Here is a 24673-nt window from a genome sequence, read left to right on the forward strand (position 1 = left end):
AATTTTGAGAAAATTTTCGAGAAATAAGATTTTGATAAACATTTCTATAGAAATAAAATTTTTATTGTTGTTTTTGATCTCAGCTTAATGCCATGCATTGACTAAACTACAATTGTAGCTTAACCAACAGAGGAAAATTATGCTTGTCAGCCAACTACATACAAATCGATGATTTGAGTTTGGCAAAGGAAAAGAGATATGCTTGCAAATTTGTTTAGGTAGTAGCCGACTATCAAACCTTTTTTCGGAAGGTTCAGGTGCAGTTCACTTTGGGTTGAGTGAATTACCCGAATTTATTCTGATAATTGGTTGATAGTTTCGCTGCAAGTAGAGGATGCTGATGAGGAATGTGGTAATTCCGAAACAGCTGTACATCCAACCATCTTGCAGTCTATAGGGCTTTGCCCAAATAAATTTGACAAGCATACTTTTCCTCTGTTGGTTAAGCTACACTTGTAGTTTAGTCAATGCATGGCTTTAAGCTGAGATCAAAAACAACAATAACGATTGAAGAGAAGCCAACAATATCAAACAAAACGAAATAAAATTTTGACAAAATTTTCTATAGAAATAAAAATTTGATAAAATTTCCTATAGAAATAAAATTTTCTATTAGGAATAACAGTTTGAGAAAATTTTCTATAAAAATAAAATTTTGAGAAAATTTTCTATAGAAATAAAATTTTGAGAAAATTTTCCACAGAAATAAAATTTTGAGAAATTTTTCAATAGAAATAAAAATTTTGAGAAATATTAAAAAGAAATAAAAATTTGATAAAATTTTCTACATAAATACAATTTTGAAAAAAATTTCTATAGAAATACAATTTTGAAAAAATTTTCTATAGAAATAAAATTTTAAGAAAATTTTCAATAGAAATAAAATTTTGAAAATAACATTTTGAGAAAATTTTTTTATAGAAATAACATTTTGAGAAAATTTTCTATAGAAATAAAATTTTGAGAAAATTTTCTATAGAAATAAATTTTTGAGAAAATTGTCTTTAGAAATCAAAATTTTGTATAGAAATAAAATTTTGCATAAAAATAACATTTTGACAAAATTTTCTATAAAAATAACATTCTGACATAATTTTCTATGGAAATAAAGATTTGATAAAATTTTCTATAGAAATAACATTGTGAGAAAAATTTTTTTAGAAATCAAAATTTTGTATAGAAATAAAATATTGACAAATTTTTCTGTAGAAATAACATTTTGAAAAAAAGTTCTATAGAATCAAAATTTTGACAAATTTTTATATAGAAATAAAATTTTGAGAAAAATAAAAAAAATCTATAAAAATAAAATTTTGCAAAATAATATTTGTTCTTGTTGGTAGTTTTTTGGTAAAATTTTCTCCAAATTTTGGTAGATGATTTATGGCTCGAGTGGCAACCATGTTTCGTAATCCTTTTTCAACATAGATCATCATCTTCTCATATAATTCCGATATTTCAATGATAGTGAAGATTGAACCAAAGATAATAAAAGAGGAAGATGGGAGATTGGCTACTGAGCACATCAAACCATTTACCACATTAGTTTAATACTCGAACCAAACGCGTATACGACAAGTATTGACATAGCATTAAAATGCAAATAAAAAGAAATTAAGAGCACGAAAAAAATGTCCATAAAGGGGAAAATGTATTTTTTTTTTTTTGTTGTTGCTTAAAATTTAACATTGTTTCATTAAGAAAATTACATTTTTCATTTAAAAAATAAAAACGAAAAACCACTAAAAAATTACAAACATGTATTGAACTAACATGGTAAATGCAACAATTGGTATGACGCAAGCCAATCTCCCATTTTCCTCTTTTATTATCTTTGGATGGAACTTTCCCGCTTTTGTTACATATTCTAATATACTAATTTTCTATATCGTTTAAGATCACTCTATGAACTATAGGACCATGTAAGTATATCAAAAATATGGTATAACACTAGCCCCCCACAAGCCTATTACTATTAATATATATTATATTCCAGTGAACGTTCTACCAATGAAGATCCTTTAAGTGGTACCGTAACAAAAACAACACGAGTTATAAAGACTAGTAAAAATGTTTTGGATGATACCGAATTATATCCCACATCGGATTACAGTACCCTCAGGTCAAATGGAACATTGGTGCGCAATGATTATCAAACATTGGAGAAGCCTTATGTATCCAGTAAGTATCTCTTTTGCGGTGCTTATATTACGGTGGAATCTATAACTAACTCCTCATGTTTCATCTGCAGGCAGCCTATCTCCCGGTGGTGGTTTCTATGAGACCAAACATCAAACCAAAGTTTACGAAAGTAATCGCTCATTGAATAAACCCGAATTTGTGCCAGCTGCCAACTCGACCACAGTGGCAACGACTAACACCACTCACTTGGAGGAAGATTTGAAAAACATCACTTTGAATGATGATATTCTACCAGTGCCAGGAACAAAAGTCACAACTACCGTACGCACCTATACCTATGAGATACCAGCCAATGCACCGCTACCTACCTCGAATACATTGAGCCGTAAAATTCATTACAATACGATTCAGACGAATGAAACTAACAATGTGGTACAACCACATCCTGTGCATACGATACCCCAAACTGTGGTCTACAATACCGAAAGTTATTCGACCTTGAATAAGGGTCACGACAAGCCCTCACCAGCAGTGACCAATTTGAATTATGAGGTTAGGGAGCACTATGAAACCAATACGGTGAGAAATAATACTTTGCCATTGCATCCAAGAAATCAACATCCAGTATCGCCTGGGGAACCCAGCAATACCATAGTCTATAATGTCCACAATACGACTACAACTACAAACACCGAACGTCCAGGATATTCTCCTCATAGTCCCAACAATCAAAGTCCTATTTATGGCCCGGGTCCTCATAGTCCTTCACCACATGGACCCCATCATGGTCCAACTACACATCACTATATCTTCAAGGAAACAACTAATACTGTGAATAACGTCCATGGTGGACCTGGTGGACCACCCAACGAACCCATGCTAACACCCAAGCATAATACACCTAATACTTTAAATAGACCTTCAGGTGGTTATCCACCAAATGGCAGCCCCGGATATCCACCAAATGGTGGAACACCAGTTTATCCAGCCAATGGCCACCCTCCAAATACAACCATAACCTATAATTATTCATCGACCACTACCAATAATCGACGTGGTCCAGATTATGGTTCACCTTCAACGCCATTACCACCAGCACCATTCCCAGTGGATGGTGTTAATGCCAATCCACCACAACGTGTTGATGAATTAATGCAGTCATTTGGACATGTAAGTTGAAATGAGTGTGAAATGTTTTATGAAAAAAGGTTAAGTACGAACGTAGTTCATTCGTGATGTATTCTAGGTACTCTCCCCCATAGACTATAAATGTATACAGATAGTCCGTCTATAGATTTAATTTAATTTAATAATGTCTTCAGACACAAAAGCATCATCCGGAATGGTGCCCTCACCAATATTCGAAACAGCCATGTCTATCTTTGCGAGCATATCTAGAATATGACTTCCTCTTGGGTCTGAAGTTTTCAATCCCCACTCAAGCGCACTTGAGTTAAAGTCCCCCGTTATAACCAGATCCACGAGTCTAAGTCGTGAAAAATCATCGATGTCATTTAATTTTGCCTGGAAGTGAGCAATGCTATCACTGGGATAGCAGCTTAAAATCGTGCAATTCGTAATATACACCCAAAAGAACTTAATGAAGCGTCCGCTGTCTTTTATGGATGCCTTGCAAGTTTGCATATTGAAGCCGTTCCAGTCTCGTCTTCTAGGAAAAACTCGTTTGTCATATTGAACCTTTGCAGCCCTTTTGCATAGAATGTGTCTTGGTTCAAATCAATGGAAGCAGCGTTTTACGACTTATTTGTACTTCATACGGCAGTTGGTCCATCCTATTAAAATCCTCGTCTCCTTAAGAAGTATATTTGCATCGGCTGCCGGGAGTGACACAATGGCCTTCTTTTGTTCTCTGAAGTTTGTCGCCGTAATTCGTACAGTCATGTCTTCATTAGATGTCTTTGTCACTCTCCTAATAGACTCTCTTATTTCTTCTTCTGTCTTGAGTGCATTCAGGTATTGGAACTCTAATTTGGCGTTCGTCTTTATGGTCTGTACAATGGCCTTATCCTTCAGTGTGCTCGTGATAGTCTCACCCAAGGTTTCTTTGTCTCCCCCTTTTCCTATGACTAAGAGAATTGAACCAGCCTTAGTCTTCCGGGCGGTTTGAATTGCCACCTCCGCATAAATGTGCCCTTCGCAGGGTTTTATAACTGCGACATCAGCTTTTGGTCGTGGTTTCTTCTACGGTTTCTCCCCTTTCGCGCCCGATCATTTTATGTTCGAAGCTTTATTTACCATCCTAGACGCCATCACTTCGTTCGATCTCTTTTTGAGCTTCTTTCCGGGGTTTGTCTCTGCTGGGCTGGATGATGTTTTTCGGCGCCTGTAGTGTTAGGGTATCTTCCGCAAGGTCCTCATGTATCCTTCTCGGTATACGGGCTTCCCTCTCTGTCTCTGCCATTTCCAGCTTTTGCTGTAGTTGCCGATAACATCAAATAGTTTGTCTATCTCGGAGACTTCTTGCGGAAGGCTTCCTCTTCTAAGTTTCTAATTATACCCTGCTCCACACTGTGGAACAGGGTATTATTTTCATAATGAATTCTTATTTTGGCGAACTGTATTTTGAAAAAATTCCATCCGATTGGGGGTATTCTCCGTTTTTCCTTGGATACTTAGCTAGAACTTCCTCTTCTAATTCTCTCATTTTCATGGCGAACTGTAATTTGAAAAAGTTCCCCCGATTAGGGTGTTATCCGTCTTGCTTTGCTTAGTTACGAGTTTCGCATTCCTTGAGATTGGGATCTACTATAAATAACAGGTACCGTGCCGGTGGGACGCGTCGTTCTTACCGGCGACCGCTTTATCCTAGAGTTGCTTCTAATAATTGGTGATAGCTCCTTATCTCTTACTCTATCATAAGTTTAAAAGTTTGTCGGAGTATTCATTCGGTATGGCTCCCAAATTGGAGCCGTTATCTGTTTGCGATAATGTACTTGCCCTTTGAAGTGACCCCGAGAGTCCCTATGCAAGCAGTGAGATCCTCGCGAGGGTTGACACATGACCTTATATATATTTGTGTTTAGAGCCAGGAATCTACCTAGAATCTACCAGAATCTACATTGCTAACTTAATGTTATGTGACATAGAGCATTCTCCAAGCCCTGCCAGGGGTTTAATTGGAAGGGGACAGTTGTGACATTATCCTGAAAGATATTTCCCTGGGATATATCCTCAAGTTACTCAAGTAAAAGAATGCCACAACTGTCGGCTCGTTGCTTTTATTCCGATCCAATTTATATGGCACCCTTGTGAGAAAATACATACTTAACTGGCGGAATCCAATCGCCATGCTCCAAAGACGTCTTCGGATATACTGCCTGCCTTTTTATAACACGTCCTCAATCCTCGCCGCTCTTGGTTGGATTATTTTTCACAGCTGACCAGAGATCCACCACCTGCTGTCCCCGAATTTAATTTTATTAATTAATATTATTAATTTAATGTAATTTTTATATTTTCAAGGCCGATGCTGTGGATAGACCCGATTTGAATACACCACGTAAACGTGAAATTGAAACAGCTGTAGCCTCACCGAATCAACAACAAATACCATCAGTAAATAGAGCCGGCCGTGATATTTATTATCCTCCCGGACATGAAATGATGCTGACCAAGCGCCAAGAAATGCATGCTTCAGGTTCACAAGCTGGGGTAAGATCTAAAATAAAAACTAAATAAAAAAACAATTGTATATTATTTTTTTTTCCTATACACTAATAGGGACGTTGGGCCAAGGGTTCCGGAATGTATGAATATGAATCTGGTTCTAGATCGAAAACCACCACCAAATCTGGAGGAGCCATGGTACCCGTTTGCTTGCCACTATGCTGTGCTATGCCTTGCTCAATAATGTAATAAAGGATGGATGCTCTTTCAACGAATGGTTGATGATATTTTTTTCGTTTGCTTCGTTTTATTATTAAAATTTCATTAATTGAACGTTTTTAGTTTTACAAAATTGCTTTGACCTTAATATATTTTGGCAACTGAGGTTTTAAACCGGCAAGAACACACACAAAACCATTTATGGCAACATATAAAGAAAGTTGCAAACTTTGTTTTATATTCCTAGGTCAAAAAGGATTTCAGCCAATAATCTACATATATGTGTAAATATGATTGTTAAACTTGCTCTATTTACTTTAACTATTTAATAATAATTATGATAATACATTTTTTTTAGTTTATTAATATTTTTTGTTGTTTTGTAAGCTCAGAAGTCATTTAAATATCTTACATTTTTATTTCGATATTTTGCTCAAACAACAAATAATTGGAGTTTTAGAACTACTAACTACTATACCCAATGTAGAATTTTTTGTTCTCAATTTTGATATTACAGTTTGAAGAAAAAGTAATCCCTTAGTTATTTATATATATGAATACATAACCAAGTAAAGGTTTTTGAAAAATTATCAAAAAAAAAAAAAAATCTATAACTTCAAAACAAATGTTTTTATTAAAAGCAATTTTCGCCAATCTATCGAATATTAAATATAAGTTTATAACAATACAACTATTATGCGATTTAATTCAGTATATTGAAAATATTTAATAATAATAAATGTAACACAACATTAAAAACAAGTAAAATAAAAATACAATAAAAAAATACGCTTAAAGCGTTTCTAACAAACCGAGGTCTAATTACGATTTTGAATTTAATGAAGTATGTCAAATTGTAGGGGGAATGATTGGTTGTGTTCCTTTACTTTACTCTTAGTAAAAGAGAGAAATTTGCAAATGATTTTTTTTTGCAAGCCTGTTTTATTGAATATCAAACCCAAACAAAGCATCTACTACTATTACTAGCAAAACTTTGTCAAGTAAAACCTGATAGGCTGATAGAATAAAGTCTGCCGAAAACAGCAGCCGATGCCCGCTGTTACATTTTTGTACTTCATAGTTGTAACAATCCCCCTTCTTGGTCTCACATTCATTTAATACAATGAAGATAAAAATCTTATATTAAACTATAATTTCGTAGAGTTTGCACACGCAAAAAGTACTTTCCTCCCAAACGAATTTTCCCACCAACGAACATCGTTTCTTTTCGCCAAGCGGTAAAAAGGAAGATTACTATCTATCTTGGTGTCTTTTACAATAAATATATCTATATCTCTCTCACTTCCACATGATTTATTCGCTCACCACATTCTCTTCTCTTCTCTCTATAGGCAATAAAATTACAATAACAAATCTCTCAATAGGAATAACGGCAATCCTATTGTTGTAGTTGTTGTTGTTATTGACATTGACTTCATCTTCGCTGCACTTTGCCAAACCAAAGATCAGCAAGAAGAAAACAGTAGTCGTTAAACCATTGCGTCGGTCGCGTACATCAATCGTTAATAGATCACACAAAAGGAAAAGAAATATACATTAACGTACAACAAAATGTAAATAAATTTGCAAACTAGAAGAATTTTATATTGTGAATTAAATGTGTTAAACTAAATTAAAGTGAAATTAAATTACAATTCAAACAATTGTGAAAATATAAATAAAACGTACTAAATAAAAACCAAACAAGCAACACAAAAGTGTTATACATTAGAAAGACATTGGAAAATGTGGTAAAATCGGACGGATATAAATGAAATTTTTGGAGGTTAAAATCGACCTTAAATTTACAGTGAAAAATTGAAAGGTCTATAACGAGCTAAAATACACCCCCATCAAAACAGTGTTGCCAGGTAAAATTTTCGGTTTACTCTACAAGCCCAAAAAAGGTTCCCTACTTTCACCTAGATTCCCAAAAAATTTCCCACAATTTTCCATACACTATTTTTCGTTAAATTTAAACAAAATTTACAAAACAAAAATGCTTCTTGGTGGAATTCTACCAAAAATAGTATTTTTTTCTGTTTGGTGATTGGTCGAGTTCTTGATGTTTTGGAAGATTAAATCTCGACAGAAATAAAATTTCTATAAAAAATTTGTTTTTGAGAAATTTTTCTCTAGAAATAAATTTTTCAGAAAAAAATTAAAGCTTAAAAATAAAATTTTGAAAGAAATTAAATTTGACAAAATTTTCTATAGAAATAAAATATTAAAAAAAAAATCTTTAGAAATAAAATTTTGACAAAAAATTCTATAGAAACAAAATTTGGCAAAATTTGGCAAAATTTTCTATAGGAATAAAATTTGGCAAAATTTTCTATAGGAATAAAATTTTTGCCAAATTTTCTATAGAAATAAAATTTTGGCCAAATTTTCTATAGAAATAAAATTTTGACAAAATTTTCTATAGAAATAAAATTTTGACAAAATTTTCTATAGAAATAAAATTTTGACCACATTTTGTATAGAAATAAAATTTTTACAAAATTTTCTATGGAAATAAAATTTTCTATAGAAATAAAATTTTGACAACATTTTCTATAGGAATAAAGTTTTGAGACTTTCTTCAAATATTGGTAGATTTTTTTTTGGTAGAGATGAAAATCCTTAAAATGCGATCAGCAAACATTTTGTGATGGCAGTATAATAAGTTTGTCATTGAATTTGTAACATATCGAAATATCAATTTCTGACTATATAAAGGATATATATTCTTGATCAGGGAGAAATTCTAAGACGATATAACCAAGTCCGTCTTACCGTCTGTTGTAATCACGATACGGCCTCCAATAATAGGGCTGTCGTCCTGAAATTTGGCACCGATCTCCCGATTTGACTTCTTGGACTCATGCACACCGCAATTTTTATCCGATTTGCCTGAAATTGGAAATCTAGCGGTATGTTCAGTCCACAAATAGGTATGCTGAATATAGTGTCTATAGGTCCATGCCTTGGTATAGCCCCCATATTGACCGTTCTATCGATTTGACCATTTTTACCGCCCTGCTTCAGCCATAAAATCCCCCATGGAATTCTATATATTTCCAAGGAACTCAACGACAAAGAGTTTTCAAAGGAGACTATTATATTTCATCCATCATTATTTAAGATTCGGCCTGGCCATATATAATTTTTTTCTGTTAAGCCTTATTTATAAATACAAGACATACTCTTACTACATTACTTTTAATGTGTTACGATACAGGGGATATAGTAACTTTTTTACAGTCCGTCATTTCAGGCTCACTTAGACTATTCAGTCCGTTGTGATACCCCAGTGTTGAACTTCTCTCTTATCACTAAGTGCTGCCCGATTCCACGTTTAGGTCAATGATAAGGGACCTCCTTTTTATAACCGAAAGTCGTTTCATGTCACGGAGAAACTACTTAGAGAGCTACGAAACACTACACAAAAAAAAAATTTTCTGATTCAATCACGAAATTAATTGATCCAATTAATGTTTAATTGAAATGTCTTCAATCACAGAAATGATAGTATCAATTAAAAAATTAATTGAAGGTCAATTAAAAAGTTAATTGATCCAATTAAAAAATTAATTGATACTATTATTTTTGTGATTGATTTTTGTTTCAATTAAAAAAATTATTGAATCAATTAAATTTTTAATTGAATATTTTTTAAAACTAAATTAAAATTTTAATTGGAAAAATTTTTTTGTGTGTAAGGAACGTCACCATAATTACTGAGAGGCGATAAACAAATGAAAAACTTTTTGGTGTTCGGTCCGCGGTTACTACAGTTGGCAGAATTCTACCAAAAATGGTAGATTGGTAGAATTCTTAATATTTTGGTAGATTTTGCAAAATATTCCTCCCCAACTAAATTTGGAAAAATTTTCTATAGAAATAAAATTTTGACAAAATTTTCTACAGATTTAAAATTGTTAACAAAGTTTTCTATAGAAATAAAATCTTGACAAAGTTTTCTACACAAATAAAATCTTGACAAATTTTCTATAGAAATAAAATTTTCTGCAGAAATAAAATTTTATATAGAAATAAAATTTTGCTAAAATTTTCTATAGACTTTGATAATCTTTGATAAAATCTTCTATAGAAATAAAATTTTGTCAAAATTTTCTGCAGAAATAAAATTTTATATAGAAATAAAATTGTGCCAAAATTTTCTATAGAAATAAAATTTTAACAAAATTTTCTAATGAAATAAAATTTTGACAAAATTTTCTATGGAAATAAAATAAAATTTTGAGAAAATTTTCTATAGAAAAAGATTTTTGAGAAAATTTTCTATAGAAATAAAATTTTGAGAAAATTTTCTATAGATATACAATTTTGAGAAAATTTTCTATAGATATAAAATTTTGAGAAAATTTTCAAGAGAAAAATTTTTGAGAAAATTTTCTATAAAAATACAATTTTTAGAAAATTCTATATTCCTCCCCAACTAAATTTGGAAAAATTTTCTATAGAAATAAAATTTTGACAAAATTTTCTGCAGAAATAAATTTTCTATTGAAATAAAACTTTTATAAAATCTTCTTCTTCTTCAAAATTTTCTGCAGAAATAAAATTTTATATAGAAATAAAATGTTGCCAAAATTTTCTATAGAAATAAAATTTTAACAAAATTTTCTAATGAAATAAAATTGTGACAAAATTTTCTATGGAAATAAAATAAAATTTTGAGAAAATTTTCTATAGAAAAAGATTTTTGACAAAATTTTCTATAGAAATAAAATTTTGAGAAAATTTTCTATAGATATAAAATTTTGAGAAAATTTTCAAGAGAAAATTTTGTATAAAAATAAAATTTTGAGAAAATTCTCTATAGAAATAAAATTTTGACAAAATTTTCTGTAGAAATAAAATTTTCTATTGAAATAAAACTTTTATAAAATCTTCTATAGATATAAAATTTTTGTCAAAATTTTCAGCAGAAATAAAATTTTATATAGAAATAAAATTTTAGCAAAATTTTCTAAAGAAATAAAATTTTGACAAAATTTTCTATAGAAATAAATTTTGAGAAAATTTTCTATAAAAAATTTTTTTGAAAAAATTTTCTATAAAAAAATTTTTGAGAATTTTGAGAAAATTTTCTATAGAAATAAAAATTTGACAAAACTTTCTATAGAAATAAAAATTTTACAAAACTTTTAACCACAAAAATTTGATAAAACACTGCGAAATAAGATTTTTCTATTTGGTAGATTATTTTTGGCTCGAATGGCAACCGTGGTTCAGTCGCCAAACTATGACTCCTTACCATTTTTCAACACACTTGTTGATATTTTAGCAAATTTTTCTGTACAGTAATTGCATCTTGGTCTATAAAAAACCACGAAAAGAAAAACACTCAAATTTTCGGTTCTGTAGATTTATTGAAAAAAGAAAAGAGCTTTAATCATATATACAATTTTGACGTTTTTGTTTTTAAATTTTTTGTTTAATTGATTGATGAAATTTCCTAATAAAGTTTAGTTAATACCAAGATTTTTTTTCAAATAATTTACAAATATTTCGTATGGTATGTCTTTTTTTAGTTGTCTGTTTTAATATTTTTTGTTATAACAATAATAATGTATCACAAACAATTTAATTATGTTTCCAATTGATTTATTTACTTTAGTCATCCTATATGTGTAAAGTATATACGAGATTTAATTATTTTAGTTAAAGCAATATTTGTTGTCTTGATTTTTTTTGTAATGTATATAAAATTGATTTTTAATTTTTTCCCTCATCATCTCTTTTATTCAATTTAGATTTTTTTTATTTGTTACATATAATACAAATATAGTATATAATAATTATTATTAATTATAATATATTTTTGAATATGTTAAAGTACTGTTATAAGAGACGAATTAAAATACACTTTGTAATTTAAAATCAAACTACCATCCAGAGGCCCTCCAGTTGATTAAAAGACAGAGCAATAGAGAGCCTAGGAAAGGAACAAAGTTTGCATTTAAAATGCCTTGGAATGAAATAAAAAAATAAGTAAAACATTAACAATACGATAACAATGGAAGAATATGGTTTTTGAAGAATTGTATTTGTGTGGTTCTTCGTGGATGGAAACATAAATTGTATCATCTATCCTAAAAGCACTGAAGCGAAGGCGAAAACAATGAATTTCTAATGGACACTATGTGTGGACAGTATATGGTTACGGGAGTAATGAAAAAATAATAATCTTAAAATACGCTAAGTGAACACAAAGAACTACTTAAACATATTATGTTTTTTACTTTAGAAGCTTTGCACTACATCTATTGAACTGAACGTGAACATCGTTCACGAATGAGAAAGCTCTCTGCAAAGCGAATGCCGTGCAAGCTCGCTTTTCATTAAGAACAAAGACGAGTTCATGACTCGAAGCATTGTTTAGCGATGATCAAGTGTAAAAATTCAGCAAAAAAGAAGTACTTCGTAAGTCATTACTTTTAATATACATTCAAAGATCCACTTCTACGCTACATTATTTTGTATACATTTCGTTTTTGTTTTTTGCTTTTTTTCTTCATGTGCTATCAAAGTCCTTTAAAAACGTTTAAGGCCAACTTAAATTCATCAGGCTTTGTTTCCAGTAAAAAAACGCCTTTAAATTAAAGCGTTGAAAAATATCTCATATTTTAATACTTTTTAGCTTTGTAGTCAAGATGCAAAAAGTCAACAAATTTAAAGAAGCATTAAAGCTAAGTTGATCTTAGTAAAACAAAATTTTCTTTCATATAAAGATGCCTATTTTTAAGTCTAATCACTTAACTATAAGGACAACATGACTTCATTGAAAAGTTTATCGACTTTTGGACAAGGAAACAAACTTTATATCTGAGAAATGAGTCTTCTATGCTAAGCAAATATCGCATTCCCATTTTAAGGATGAGAAATCTTTGGCCCCATGACAATTTTTTTCTGTGTAGAGGTGAACTTAATTCCAAAATGAACGTTTGCATTGCTTTTTTGACCCTACTTTTTTGCTGAGAAACAAAGTTTTTGTATCGATATATGACAATTAATGAAACATGGCTTACAAATTCCACTCCAAAAACCAATCGATAGTCGTCACAGTGATTTGACATCAGATTGAACGCGCTCCCAAGCGTAGCGAAGTGGAAACACAAATAATGTAATGGCGTTAGTTTCTTGGGAATGCGGATTGTAATAAGAATCAAAAAGTCGACTTTTCGATTTTTTTTTTCATTTAGAAAAATTAGATTTTCGATTTATCGAAAATTAAAAAATAGTTTTTTTTTGCTTCTTCAAAATTTAGAAAATTTTATTGTTACAATATAGAAAAAGTATCCAAAAAAACTTTAGAAAACTTGACTTTCAATATTGAAAAAATCCAGTTTTCACGTACAATTTTTATACCCACCACCATAGAATGTTGATGGAGGTATAATAAGTTTGTCATTCCGAGTGTAACACATCGAAATATCGATTTCCGACTATATAAAGTATATATATTTATGATCAGGGAGAAATTCTAAGACGATATAAGCATGTCCATCTGTCTGTTGTAATCACGCTACAGCCTTCACGCCGCTACCGTCCTGAAATTTGGCAAAGATTCGTTTTTTTGTTTGCAGGCAGGTCAAGTTCGAAGATGGGCTATATCGGTCCAAGTTTTGATATAGTCCCCATATAAACCGACTTTCCGATTTGGGGTCTTGGGCTTATAAAAACCGTAGTTGTTATCCAATTTGCCTGAAATTGAAAATCTAAAGGTACTTGAGGACCATAAAAAGGTGTGCCGAAAATGGTGCCCATCGGTCCATTTTTTGGTATAGCCCCCATATAGACCGATCTTCCGATTTTCTTGGGCTTCAAGAAACTGTATTTACTATCCGATTTGCCTGAAATTGAAAATCTAGAGGTATTTTAGGACCGCAAAGTGGTGTGTCGAAAATGGTCCGTATCGGTCCATGGTTTGGTATAGCGCCATATAGACCGATCTCCCGATGTTTATTCTTGGGCTTCTATAAACTGTATTTATTACCCGATTTGCCTGAGATTGGAAATCTAGAGGTATTTTGGGACCACAAACAGGTGTGCGGAAATTTAGGTGTATCGGTCCATTTTTTGGTAGAACCCCCATATAGACCGATCTCCCGATTTTACTTCTTGGGCTTATAACTCTATTTTCTAGCCGATTTGCTTGAAAGTGAAAATCTAGAGGTATTTTAAGATCACAAATGGTGAGTATCGGTCCATGTTTTGGTATTGCCCCCCCCCCATATAGACCTATCTACCGACCTTTTTTCTGGGGCTTCTAGAATCCGTACTTTTTATAAAATTTGCCGGAAATTAGAAATCTAGAGGTATGTTAGGACCATAAAGAGCTGTGTCGAAAATGGTCCGTATCGTATTTCGTATTTTCGTTTAGAGCAAACTAATCCGAATTTTTGAGGAGCGATTCAACGATTGTCTCTAAAATGTGTGTCAAAAGAAAACTTTGCTTATCTAAAATTTCGTTCCTCAGAAAAGAAAACACTTCTTTCAGGGTATAACAGGCACACTGATCATGAAAATTGCTTGAAACTGAAAGTAAAATTTGTCCTCAAACCCCCTAAAATTCTATATATTATCAAGAAACCCGCTACGACGAGGAGTTTCCAGAGTAAACTATTATATTTGATTCATGGTGGTGGGTATTTAAGATTCGGCCCGGCCGAACTTACTGCAGTATATACTTGTTTCAATTTAAGGTGGGTATTAAATTCGAGTTTAGCCACTACAATCGTAATTTTTTCACGATTATTTACTTTCCTTTAATAATCCATCAAACTTTGTGAAAATTTCCATTGGGCTATTCCCCATCAAGTTATAATCAAATTTACAACAAATATGTATAATTTTATGCCTTTTTTGCTGATTTAGTTTTCACTTTAGCGGCTAAACTCGAACTTAGTACTCAGCTTTAACAAACATTCGGCTCTTGCAAATAGTTTTCGAATTTTTCCAAAAATGGATATGTAGATATTTCGACATTTTAAATTTTTGAAAAAGTAATTTCCGGCTTTTGATGCTATTTAAAAAAACGATTTTTTAATATGTGTGTGAAGATAAATTCGAATTTGAAATTTGCAGCAAAAACTTAGCCGAGACTCAAACCACGACCAAAAATGCTTTTCAAATTAGAATTTGGATTTTTAGTATTTTTCTTATTATTCAAAAACTAAACCGCGTGCGGTATAGATACTAGGTTCATGGGAAAGGGCTTGAGCTCAGCTTTCATACCCACGAAAGTCTTCATTAGAAACGTATTTGTGAAAAGCGCAAATTTGAAAATGCTTTTTCAACAAATTTTTACAACGCAGCCCACTGTGCTAAAACTAAGCCGCGTACGGTATAGAGACTAGGTTCATTGGAAAGGGCTTGAGCTTAGCTTTCATACCCACGAAAGTCTTCATTAGAAAAGTTTTTGTGAAAAACGCAAATTTGAAAATGCTTTTTCAACAAATTTTTACAACGGAGCCCACTGTGCTAAAACTAAGCCTCGTGCGGTATAGAGACTAGGTTCATTGGAGAGTGCTTGAACTCAGCTTTCATACTCACGAATGTCTTCATTAGAAAAGTATTTGTGAAAAGCGCAAATTGGAAAATGAAAATTTTAACAAATTTTTACAACGGGCCCACTGTGCCAAAACTAAGACGCGTGCGGTATAGAGACTAGGCTCATTGGAAAGGGCTTGAGCTCGATGACCTACGATCTAAACAGGAACCAAAATAAATTTTCTTTCGTTACGAAAGAAAATTTTCCCTATCGTACATGAAGTGCGATAGGGGAATAGGGCATATTTTGGAATGTACATGAAATAAAGGGCAATGTTGATGTCCTAGCATTGTTGGACCGATCAAAGAACGTTCATTATCTAATGAATTAATCAATTGTATCAATTGATTAAAAAAATGATCAACTTAAAAATTATTATTATTCGATCTTGCCCAAAATTACAATTTTGAAAAATAAAAAAAAAATCCAAATAAAATTTTCGCCCCAAGCTAGCCATTTGGAGTGAGCTTAAAAAATCAACACCAAAATTTCTTATTTAAATAGGAAAATTCTAAATGTGTCAAAGTCGACTTTTCGATAGACTAGACTAGATTTTTCTCCAAAAAAGTCAATTTTGAAAATTATTAAAAATCGATTAGTCGAATTTGAAGTTTTCAAAGGGCCGACTTCGATTTTTTCCATATACACAGTCTCAAACAAGTTTACATACGGTTAAATAATTTATATTTTCATTAAATAATCAAATTTTAAAAAAATATGCATATATATCCTTTCGCTTTAGTAAATTAATTTGAAAATCAAAGTAATTGTTAATTTTCAGAAGATTTTTTGGTATGGGTTATAAACAACAACAAAAAAACATGTTTAGTTAAGAGGTAAAAAAACTCAGGGGTATGTAAACTTGTGTGAGACTGTGTACATATATATTTTTATACAAAGTGTCGATTTTCAACATTTGTGTCACTAATATGGAGGGACAATTTTAAATGTCAAAGATTAACAAAATTAAAAAAAAAACTGTAATAGTTATCTAATAAAGCTTCTAAACTAAAATGAACACTTGTTGAACACAAAAAAAAACAAGTTAACCATTAAAATAATAGGTATATACAAAATCTAACAATAACAATAAATATTGTATATATAAATAAATAAATTACCTGATCTCCATTATTTTCGCTTCAGTGTTTTTAGATATTTGTTGTTTGGTTTTTCAAAGAAAAATATATATCTACTAAATTTCTATCATTAAAAATGTATGTATGTATATACCTAATATCAAATCCATAAAAAGGAAGCAATGAGTTTCTCCATACTGGCAGGATATAAAATAAGTCTAATTAGATTATAAATAATTCACTAAATTTTTTTTTTTCATAAACAATAACAAAAAAATACTATACATATGTAAATGCAAACCAAAAGAAACAAAAAAAAATGGAATTAAAATCTAAGAATTTCCATTCTAAACAACTACTTTCTAAACTTGTGTCTTTTATAATGTCCCAAGTATTAGATATATCTATATCGCTATATCACTATATATATTAGTTTTCTTTTTTCTTGATTTTCTTATTTTTCTTTCTCTTTTTGTTCGATTCTAAGTGTTTTAGTTTTTTTTCGAAAAAAATAGTAGGAAAAATTCGTATGGGGAAAGAGTGAAAAAGAGAAGAATAAGAAGAATTATTTCAAAAATGTTTTGTTTTTGAAAAAAAAAATAAAGAATGTTTTTGTTAGATGTTTTAAAATGGTATGAATGTAGATAGATAAATCGATATATGTATCTGTATGATTAAGAGTATATGTGAAAGAACGTTTGTTTTGTTTTGTAAAATTTAACTTTTTTGTTCGGAGATTTTTAGTTCTGCATAAAACCAAGTAAATGTTGGATACGATTTATAACTGTAGATTTCGTATTTTATGGAATTTAAGCCATCCATTGATGATTTATTTATGCCATTTACCAAATTTTCATAACGTTTGGGATTGGCTTTCTCTTTTTGATGTTTCAACATGGTATAGCGTGCAATATTGATGGGATAACGTGCAATAAAGAGATTCGCATTTCTTAATCTGAAAAAAAACAAAAAAACAATAGAAATTATCTAAATGTTAACAATATTAAAAGTATATCGAAGAGTTTACATGAGACAAACAAATATTATAATGACCTCATAACAAGTTTGTGTAAATTGACAAAAATGCAAGGATAAAAAAATCGGAAATCGATTTTAGGAAAAATTGTCCAATAGCCGAAGTCTTTAATTTCGACTAATAAATTTTTTATATCGATCAAAATCACCTCAATTTGACGAATCCAATATTTGTGTGGAACAAAATAGCTTTATCAACTAGTTGAATTTTTGATGTTGATCAAAATTGCAATTTTCAGGCCTAAAGGTAGAATTACATACCATGCGTTCAATGCGTACAATGCGTCCGATGATTGAAGAGTTGAAATTTCTCTTTGAAATCAAAAGCTCGAATAGTCTGCCGCAAACAGAAAAAAATCAACCCTTCCATATCTGGCGAACATATTGTTGTGCTACTTTAGTGGCCAATTTGCAACAATTTTTTAGAAATGAAATGTTTGTGCCACTTGTTTGTTATGATGCAGCATGTCATACTTGTTTACATTTTTTTGTGTCACCTTTTTGTCATGATATGCTACTTTTTAAAAATATTCTAATATCCGTGATACACTTTTACTCCTAAAATATTGTAAAATTTTGCATCTTATATAGTTAAATGAAACTAATCCTATTAGGCCAAAAACCTTTGTTGTTAGTTAGCACCTCATTTTTTTTATATGTATTTTCATAATTTATTATTGTGAATCTTGTAATAAATAAATAAATAAAAATATTTTATTTATGATGTAATATTTATTGTACAATTATGGACTCTTTTCCTCCCTCATTTCATAGTGCTTGGAAGCAGACTTGTGTACCGCCTCAAAATATACAGAAAAATCTATAGAACATAAGCCGGCTTATTACGATTGTCTGTCAATTTCGAGGAGTGATTCTCAAAGATATGAAGATAAAATATGTTTAGATTTAGATCAAATTAAAAAAGGGATTATACAATTCTGAGGAAAAAAGTTATATAATTAAATTTAATTCGTATGTTTTAAAATTGTGTGCCACATTTTATTGTGAATAACACTTTTTGTGTCACTTTTTTGAAATTCTAGACGGTATCACTGCTGGTGAGCTGCTGGTCCTCCGTCATTAAGGAACATGTTATACATAATGGTGCAATATGGGCAGTGTTGCCAGTATTGGGGATTTCCCCACAAATTGGGTATCTTTTTTCGTGAATGGACGAAATTTCTGAGTTTGGGACGTGGGGATTTGGTGGGGAATTTCCATAAATTTGGGGTTTTGTGGGGATTTTTTTTTTTTTTTGAGAGAAATCGCTTTAATCTTTTTTAACAAAATTTTATTTCTACAGGAAATTTGGTCACAATTCTATTTCTATAGACAATTTTGCCAAAATTTTATTTCTATAGAATGTTTCGTCAAAATTTTATTTGTATAGAAAATTTGGTCAAAATTTTATTTCTATAGAATATTTGGTCAAAAATTTATTTCTATAGAAAATTTTGTCAAATTATTATTTCTATAGACAATTTTGTCAAAAATGTATTTCTATAGAAAATTTTGTCAAAATTTTATTTCTATAGAAAATGTTGTCAAAATTTTATTTCTATAGAAAATTTTGTCAAAATTTTATTTCTATAGACAATTTTGCCAAAATTTTATTTCTATATATATATACATATATATATATATATATATATATATATATATATATATATATATATATATATATATATATATATATATATATATATATATATATATATATATATATATATATATATATATATATATATATATATATATATATATATATATATATATATATATATATATATATATATATATATATATATATATTTATTTATTTATTATATTTATCGAATTGAGGCATAACAGCAAACAAAATGTTTGCTGATCGTATTTAGGAGCTTGTAAGTATATTACAGTGCAAAAATATACCAAAAACTACTTTTGGTTCTTAAATATACTTTGGGGAAAAATTTATAATCTAAAAATTTTATAAATTGTTGTTCATTTGGCCCTGAAGTACAAAAATATAACAGCAGACATCGACTGCTGTTTTTAGCAGACTTTTTTCTATGAGTGTATAGAAAATTTTGTCAACATTTTATTTCTATAGAAAATTTTGTTAAAATTTTATTTCTCTATCGAAAAATCTACAATTTCTGGTAGAATTCTACCAACTTTGGCAACGTGTCTACCACCCAATTTTACTACTTTGACATTTAAAAGTAAATTTTCGTTCCTAAACATGTATAGAACATTTTCTCGAAATTTTATTTCGATATAGAAAATTTTGGCAGAAGTTTATGTCTGTAGAAAATTATGTATCTCTTTGCAAAATCTACCAAAACGTCAAAACTTCTACCAATCTACAAAACAATAAAAAAATACAATTTTTAGTAGAATTCTATCAACTTTGGCCGCACAATTTTACTACTTGAATATTTAAAATATTTAAAAAAAGTATATACGGCCGTAAGTTCGGCCAGGCCGAATCTTATGTACTCTCCGCCATGGATTGCGATGTACCAAATTGCAGCCGGATCGGATGAAATTTGCTTCTCTTAGAGGCTCCGCAAGCCAAATCTGGAAATCGGTTTATATGGGGGCTATATATAATTATGGACCGATGTGGACCAATTATTGCTTGGCTGTTAGATACCATATACTAACACCATGTACCAAATTTCAGCCGGATCGGATGAAATTTTCTTCTCTTAGAGGCTCCGCAAGCCAAATCTGGGGATCGGTTTATACGGGGGCTATATATAATTATAGACCGATGTGGACCAATTTTTGCATTATTGTTAGAGATCATGACTAAAACCACATACCAAATTTCAGCCGGATCGGATGAAATTTGCTTCTCTTAGAGGCTCCGTAAGCCAAATCGAGGGATCGGTTTATATGGGGGCTATATATAATTATGGACCGATGTCGACCAATTTTTGCATGGTTGTTAGAGACCATATACTAACACCATGTACCAAATTTCAGCCGTATCGCATGAAATTTGCTTCTCTTAGAGGATCCGCAAGCCTAATTTGGAGGTCCGTTTATATGGGGGCTATACGTAAAAGTGAACCGATATGGCCGATTTGCAATACCATCCGACCTACATCAATAACAACTACTTGTGCCAAGTTTCAAGTCGATAGCTTGTTTCGTTCGGAAGTTAGCGTGATTTCAATGGACGGACGGACACAAAGATAAAAATTATGATGATATCTTAATCCGTTCAGAATTATTTCCAAAAAAAGCGATTTGGAACCACTTTGCGCTGGTCAATAAGTTGGACTCAAAAGATCAAACTGTAGCGAAGAACCCGCAGTCAGCAATTCTATTAGGCTGATCAAAACCGGTGGACCGATGTTGGATTGGTTAAAAATCCCGTTTTCGGTGGACTCTCAAGTTTGGTATTTTCAAGGCCTGAAAACCGGGATTCGGGTTTTGATTCCAATGTAAAATTTTCACTTTTGGGTTGTTTTTACATTGGATTTTAGGACAATAAATTAGATTTTCTTTTTTAAATTACGCGTTTTTGTGATATTTGGGTAAAACCTGTTGAATCGGCCATACCGGTAATTTGTTTTAAAAAAATAATCCAAAAAATAACCAAACAAAACTTGAACTTGAACTATGCTATATCACTAGCGTTTCAGATAGAAAATATACTACATGAAATCATCAGAGTATATAACCATGATTCACCTTATCTATTAAAATTCAGGATATTAATTAATTTAAATCTGAATGGCTCTGATGAATACAATTCAATAGGAATATTTTTGCATTCTTATACCACATAATTTAGATACAAAATCAAATTATTTCCAAGTTAAATTATTCTCCCATTCAAAATGTGTTTCACAAACATACAATGTATCATAACGAATGAAATTATGTACTAATTAAAAAAATACACTGCTATGTGAACAAACCTGTTTGACATATCATCATCTTCGCCACCCCAGCCAAAATATGAATTTGAAAATCCATTAACAGCTAAAAAATGTTGACGTGTCATTGCTGAAACACCACCAAATATTGTACGATAAGGCAACCTAATACAAAAAGATAAATTATTTCATTGCTACCTTGTACTTCGTATAAGAAGAGAATCTCATCTTATCTTCTATTTACTTACTTATAATTAAATTTATCTATGGCCACTGACATATGACGCGGTTGACGTGGGCAATTATATAAATTTCGATTATCCAATGGCAATAGATCCACATCATGGAATATAAAACAATCCCATTTGTATAGTTTCATTGCTTCCAAGAATCCAATATTCATAAGAGCAGCTCTATTAAATGGTTTGCCATTCGTTTGTTCAATAATGAATATACGATAAGCTATACGCTGTTTCATTAAAAATTTATGTATATTGCGCAGGAAGATCGACAGATGGGCATATCTATCACGAAAAGGCACCACTATAGCAACATGATGCCGGGCCTGGAAGTGGGGGAAAATAAAAGAAAAAAATTTTTTGAAAAAAATTATATTATGGTAATTTTTAAATTTGATTGCAAATGATCATAATATTTTTATATATATATTTTTTGTGCATTAAAAAGTTTCAACGAGAATCAACTAGAATTTTATAAATTTATATACCTTGGAAATATTTTGAAATATTGAATCCAAATTGAGATACTTTTATTATTTTTTTGCACGTGGCAATTTCGAGTACGCACCTTTTATGGTGATATGCAATTGTCTCTTTATTTATTTAACGACCCTCATAGTGATTCCAATGGAGATTACCAAAAAATCTATTATGTGTCGGATTTTGTAGGATTTCTTGTATTTTATGTCATACATTTTGTCCGAAATTTGAATTTAGTTGCTAGGTCATAACTTATACTTGATAAGTAAAGAGAAATTCACATCGTACATAGGTGTGTATGTGTAGCTATTCCAATTTTCTAAGCCTTTTTCTTGAACATATTTCGTTCAGTTTGATCTACAGTTGTTATCTTAATTTAAATCAAAAATACAAGCGAAAAATATTTATACCTACATCAGATGAATCTTACTTCCATTCCAACTTTCTATTCCCTTTCTTCACCATAAACAAGATGGGATTCTATCCTAATTTTGTCCAATCTGAGCTAGAGATATTTGTTTCATTTAAATCAAAAATACAAGCGAAGAATATTTATAGCCACATCGGATGAATCTTATTTAAATATTTTATTTTATATTCGACCTTTCTAATTGCTTTAAAACATTTATTGTTATTTTTGGGCTTTTAAGGTCATGTATTTATGATGCGAATAAAAGATTAATTTATTCCATTTTTGTCATCATTATCCTTATTCAGGTATATTTGATCCGACTTAGTGAATAATTGTATTGCAATTTTAGTTTTACCCAACAGACGACAGAGGTATACTTCTCTTTTTATATAGGTACTGTCCTATTTTATATTCATTTCCCATTTAGGCCCTAATCCAGTGGGTAACTCTTTTCAATTTAATTTCTATTGTCCCGCACTTATTTCTTTTTTATGTATTAATGATACATACTATGCAGTCTTTTGGTTTAAAAGCGCCACCGGGTTCCAATAACAAACGCAATTGGTCATTGATGACATCAAGAGATTCTAAAGTTATGTTAGGTACAAAAGGACTACCTATAAATACAAAATGCAAAATAAAAAAATTAACAATTGCTAGTTGTTCATATCATAACATGTCTCTTACTCTCTTCAATTACTGGGTCCTCACAAATAGGCAAAGGGAGTTCGGTTGTATTTCTGCTGTTATTAGACTGACTACTATCGCTGATGTTACTGTTGTCCAGTTGATGCTGTTTGGAAGAATTATCATATGGAAAGACATTTGATGGTGGCAAAGTGGAGACGGTGGCTATGGTGGCGGCGGCTGCGGCAGATGGTGTTAAGGAATTGTTGCTATTGCTATTATTGCCTGTACTAAGTATGGTGCCATTATATCGGTAAACTTTACGTAAACTTCAAGAAGAAAACAAAAAGAATATAATTCCCATAACCGGTTTGTTATACAATATTATGTATTTGCATTTACCTTAGACGACTAAACGAAGATGAGATATTTGTTTTATCAGCAAAATAATCAATTAACAAATTCAAAGCTAACAACATGCATACACCACAAAATAAATAACGTAACAGGGTAATCTTTTTACTTGTCATATCCCTGTTGTTCTTCTTTTACAGTGTGATTTGTATGAGATTCACAATAAATACTTGTTCAAGTATTGCATGAAGAGTTTATTTTGTCCTTTTAGTGGAACTACATATGTGAAAAGCCATTGAAAAGGCTCCATTTATATGAGTTTTATTACTTTTTTCTCTCCCAACAACCTATTTTGCCTAGATTTTTAATCAATATACAAATGTCACATTTGGCAGATGGCAAGTGTTGTTGGCAAAATAGTGGCAACGTATCGTATAAATAACGGTAACAAAGACTGTATTTTTACTTCCCTTAGGGATGCCATTTAAGATTTTGTGATGACATTGCCAGATACAAAATTTAGAAAAAAAAACAATAACAATTTTATGCATAATAATAGGGGAGTTTTCGTTTTGTACTGAACACATTATGGTTTTGTGTTAATTTGAAAAAAGCGTTCAGTGGGGTGTCGATGTTTACAGGTACAGATGTGGGCTTAAATCTATATTAGTACAAGTGGTGCGATTGGTTAAATTTTTGGCCAGCGTGTAGACTTGTCGATTCTAAACACAAAATGTTATATACTACTTTTTGTCGGAAAGACCTATTTTCGGAGTTACGGGCCCCTAAAGTTTTCATTATCATGTATATTGGATTTCTTATCTATCGCACATAATCATCTTAACGGCCATTTTCATGTAGCTCCGTTAGGCTTTAACTGCCAGTTAACAGAAAGAAAAATGTAAATATACTTTCTCCGGTTAACTTTAACTGAAAAATTTTCAGCAGTTAAGTTTCTAACTGGCATATGGAATATATACGCAAGATGACAGATATGTAGATATCACGGTTTAAAA

The 24673-nt window shown here is 30.9% G+C and overlaps 2 protein-coding genes across 3 annotated transcripts in view; one reads left to right on the forward strand and one right to left on the reverse strand.

Annotated features, from left to right (window-relative positions):
- LOC142237592 (uncharacterized) overlaps nt 1–6803 on the forward strand; it is a 50729-nt gene extending 43926 nt beyond the window's left edge. For both annotated transcript variants that reach the window (XM_075308947.1, XM_075308946.1), the window contains exons 4-8: nt 1898–1922; nt 1997–2181; nt 2252–3312; nt 5626–5814; nt 5884–6803. In XM_075308947.1, coding sequence (XP_075165062.1) covers nt 1898–1922; nt 1997–2181; nt 2252–3312; nt 5626–5814; nt 5884–6018 — 1595 coding nt within the window. In that variant the 3' untranslated portion in view covers nt 6019–6803. The remainder of the gene's footprint in view (nt 1–1897; nt 1923–1996; nt 2182–2251; nt 3313–5625; nt 5815–5883) is intronic.
- Nucleotides 6804–11349: 4546 nt separating this feature from the next.
- On the reverse strand, nt 11350–24030 carry beta4GalNAcTA (beta1,4-N-acetylgalactosaminyltransferase A). Its single transcript, XM_075310403.1, has 6 exons — nt 23706–24030; nt 23364–23632; nt 23187–23293; nt 21794–22110; nt 21588–21710; nt 11350–17587 (listed from the first exon to the last, which is right to left on the reverse strand). Exons 1-6 carry the CDS (start codon nt 23831–23833, stop codon nt 17350–17352), a joined length of 1182 nt encoding a protein of 393 aa, XP_075166518.1. The 5' UTR covers nt 23834–24030; the 3' UTR covers nt 11350–17349.
- Nucleotides 24031–24673: the final 643 nt, after the last annotated feature.

This window comes from Haematobia irritans, chromosome 5 (assembly GCF_050003625.1).
Source record: "Haematobia irritans isolate KBUSLIRL chromosome 5, ASM5000362v1, whole genome shotgun sequence".
In the NCBI taxonomy this organism is placed as follows: Eukaryota; Metazoa; Arthropoda; class Insecta; order Diptera; family Muscidae; genus Haematobia; species Haematobia irritans.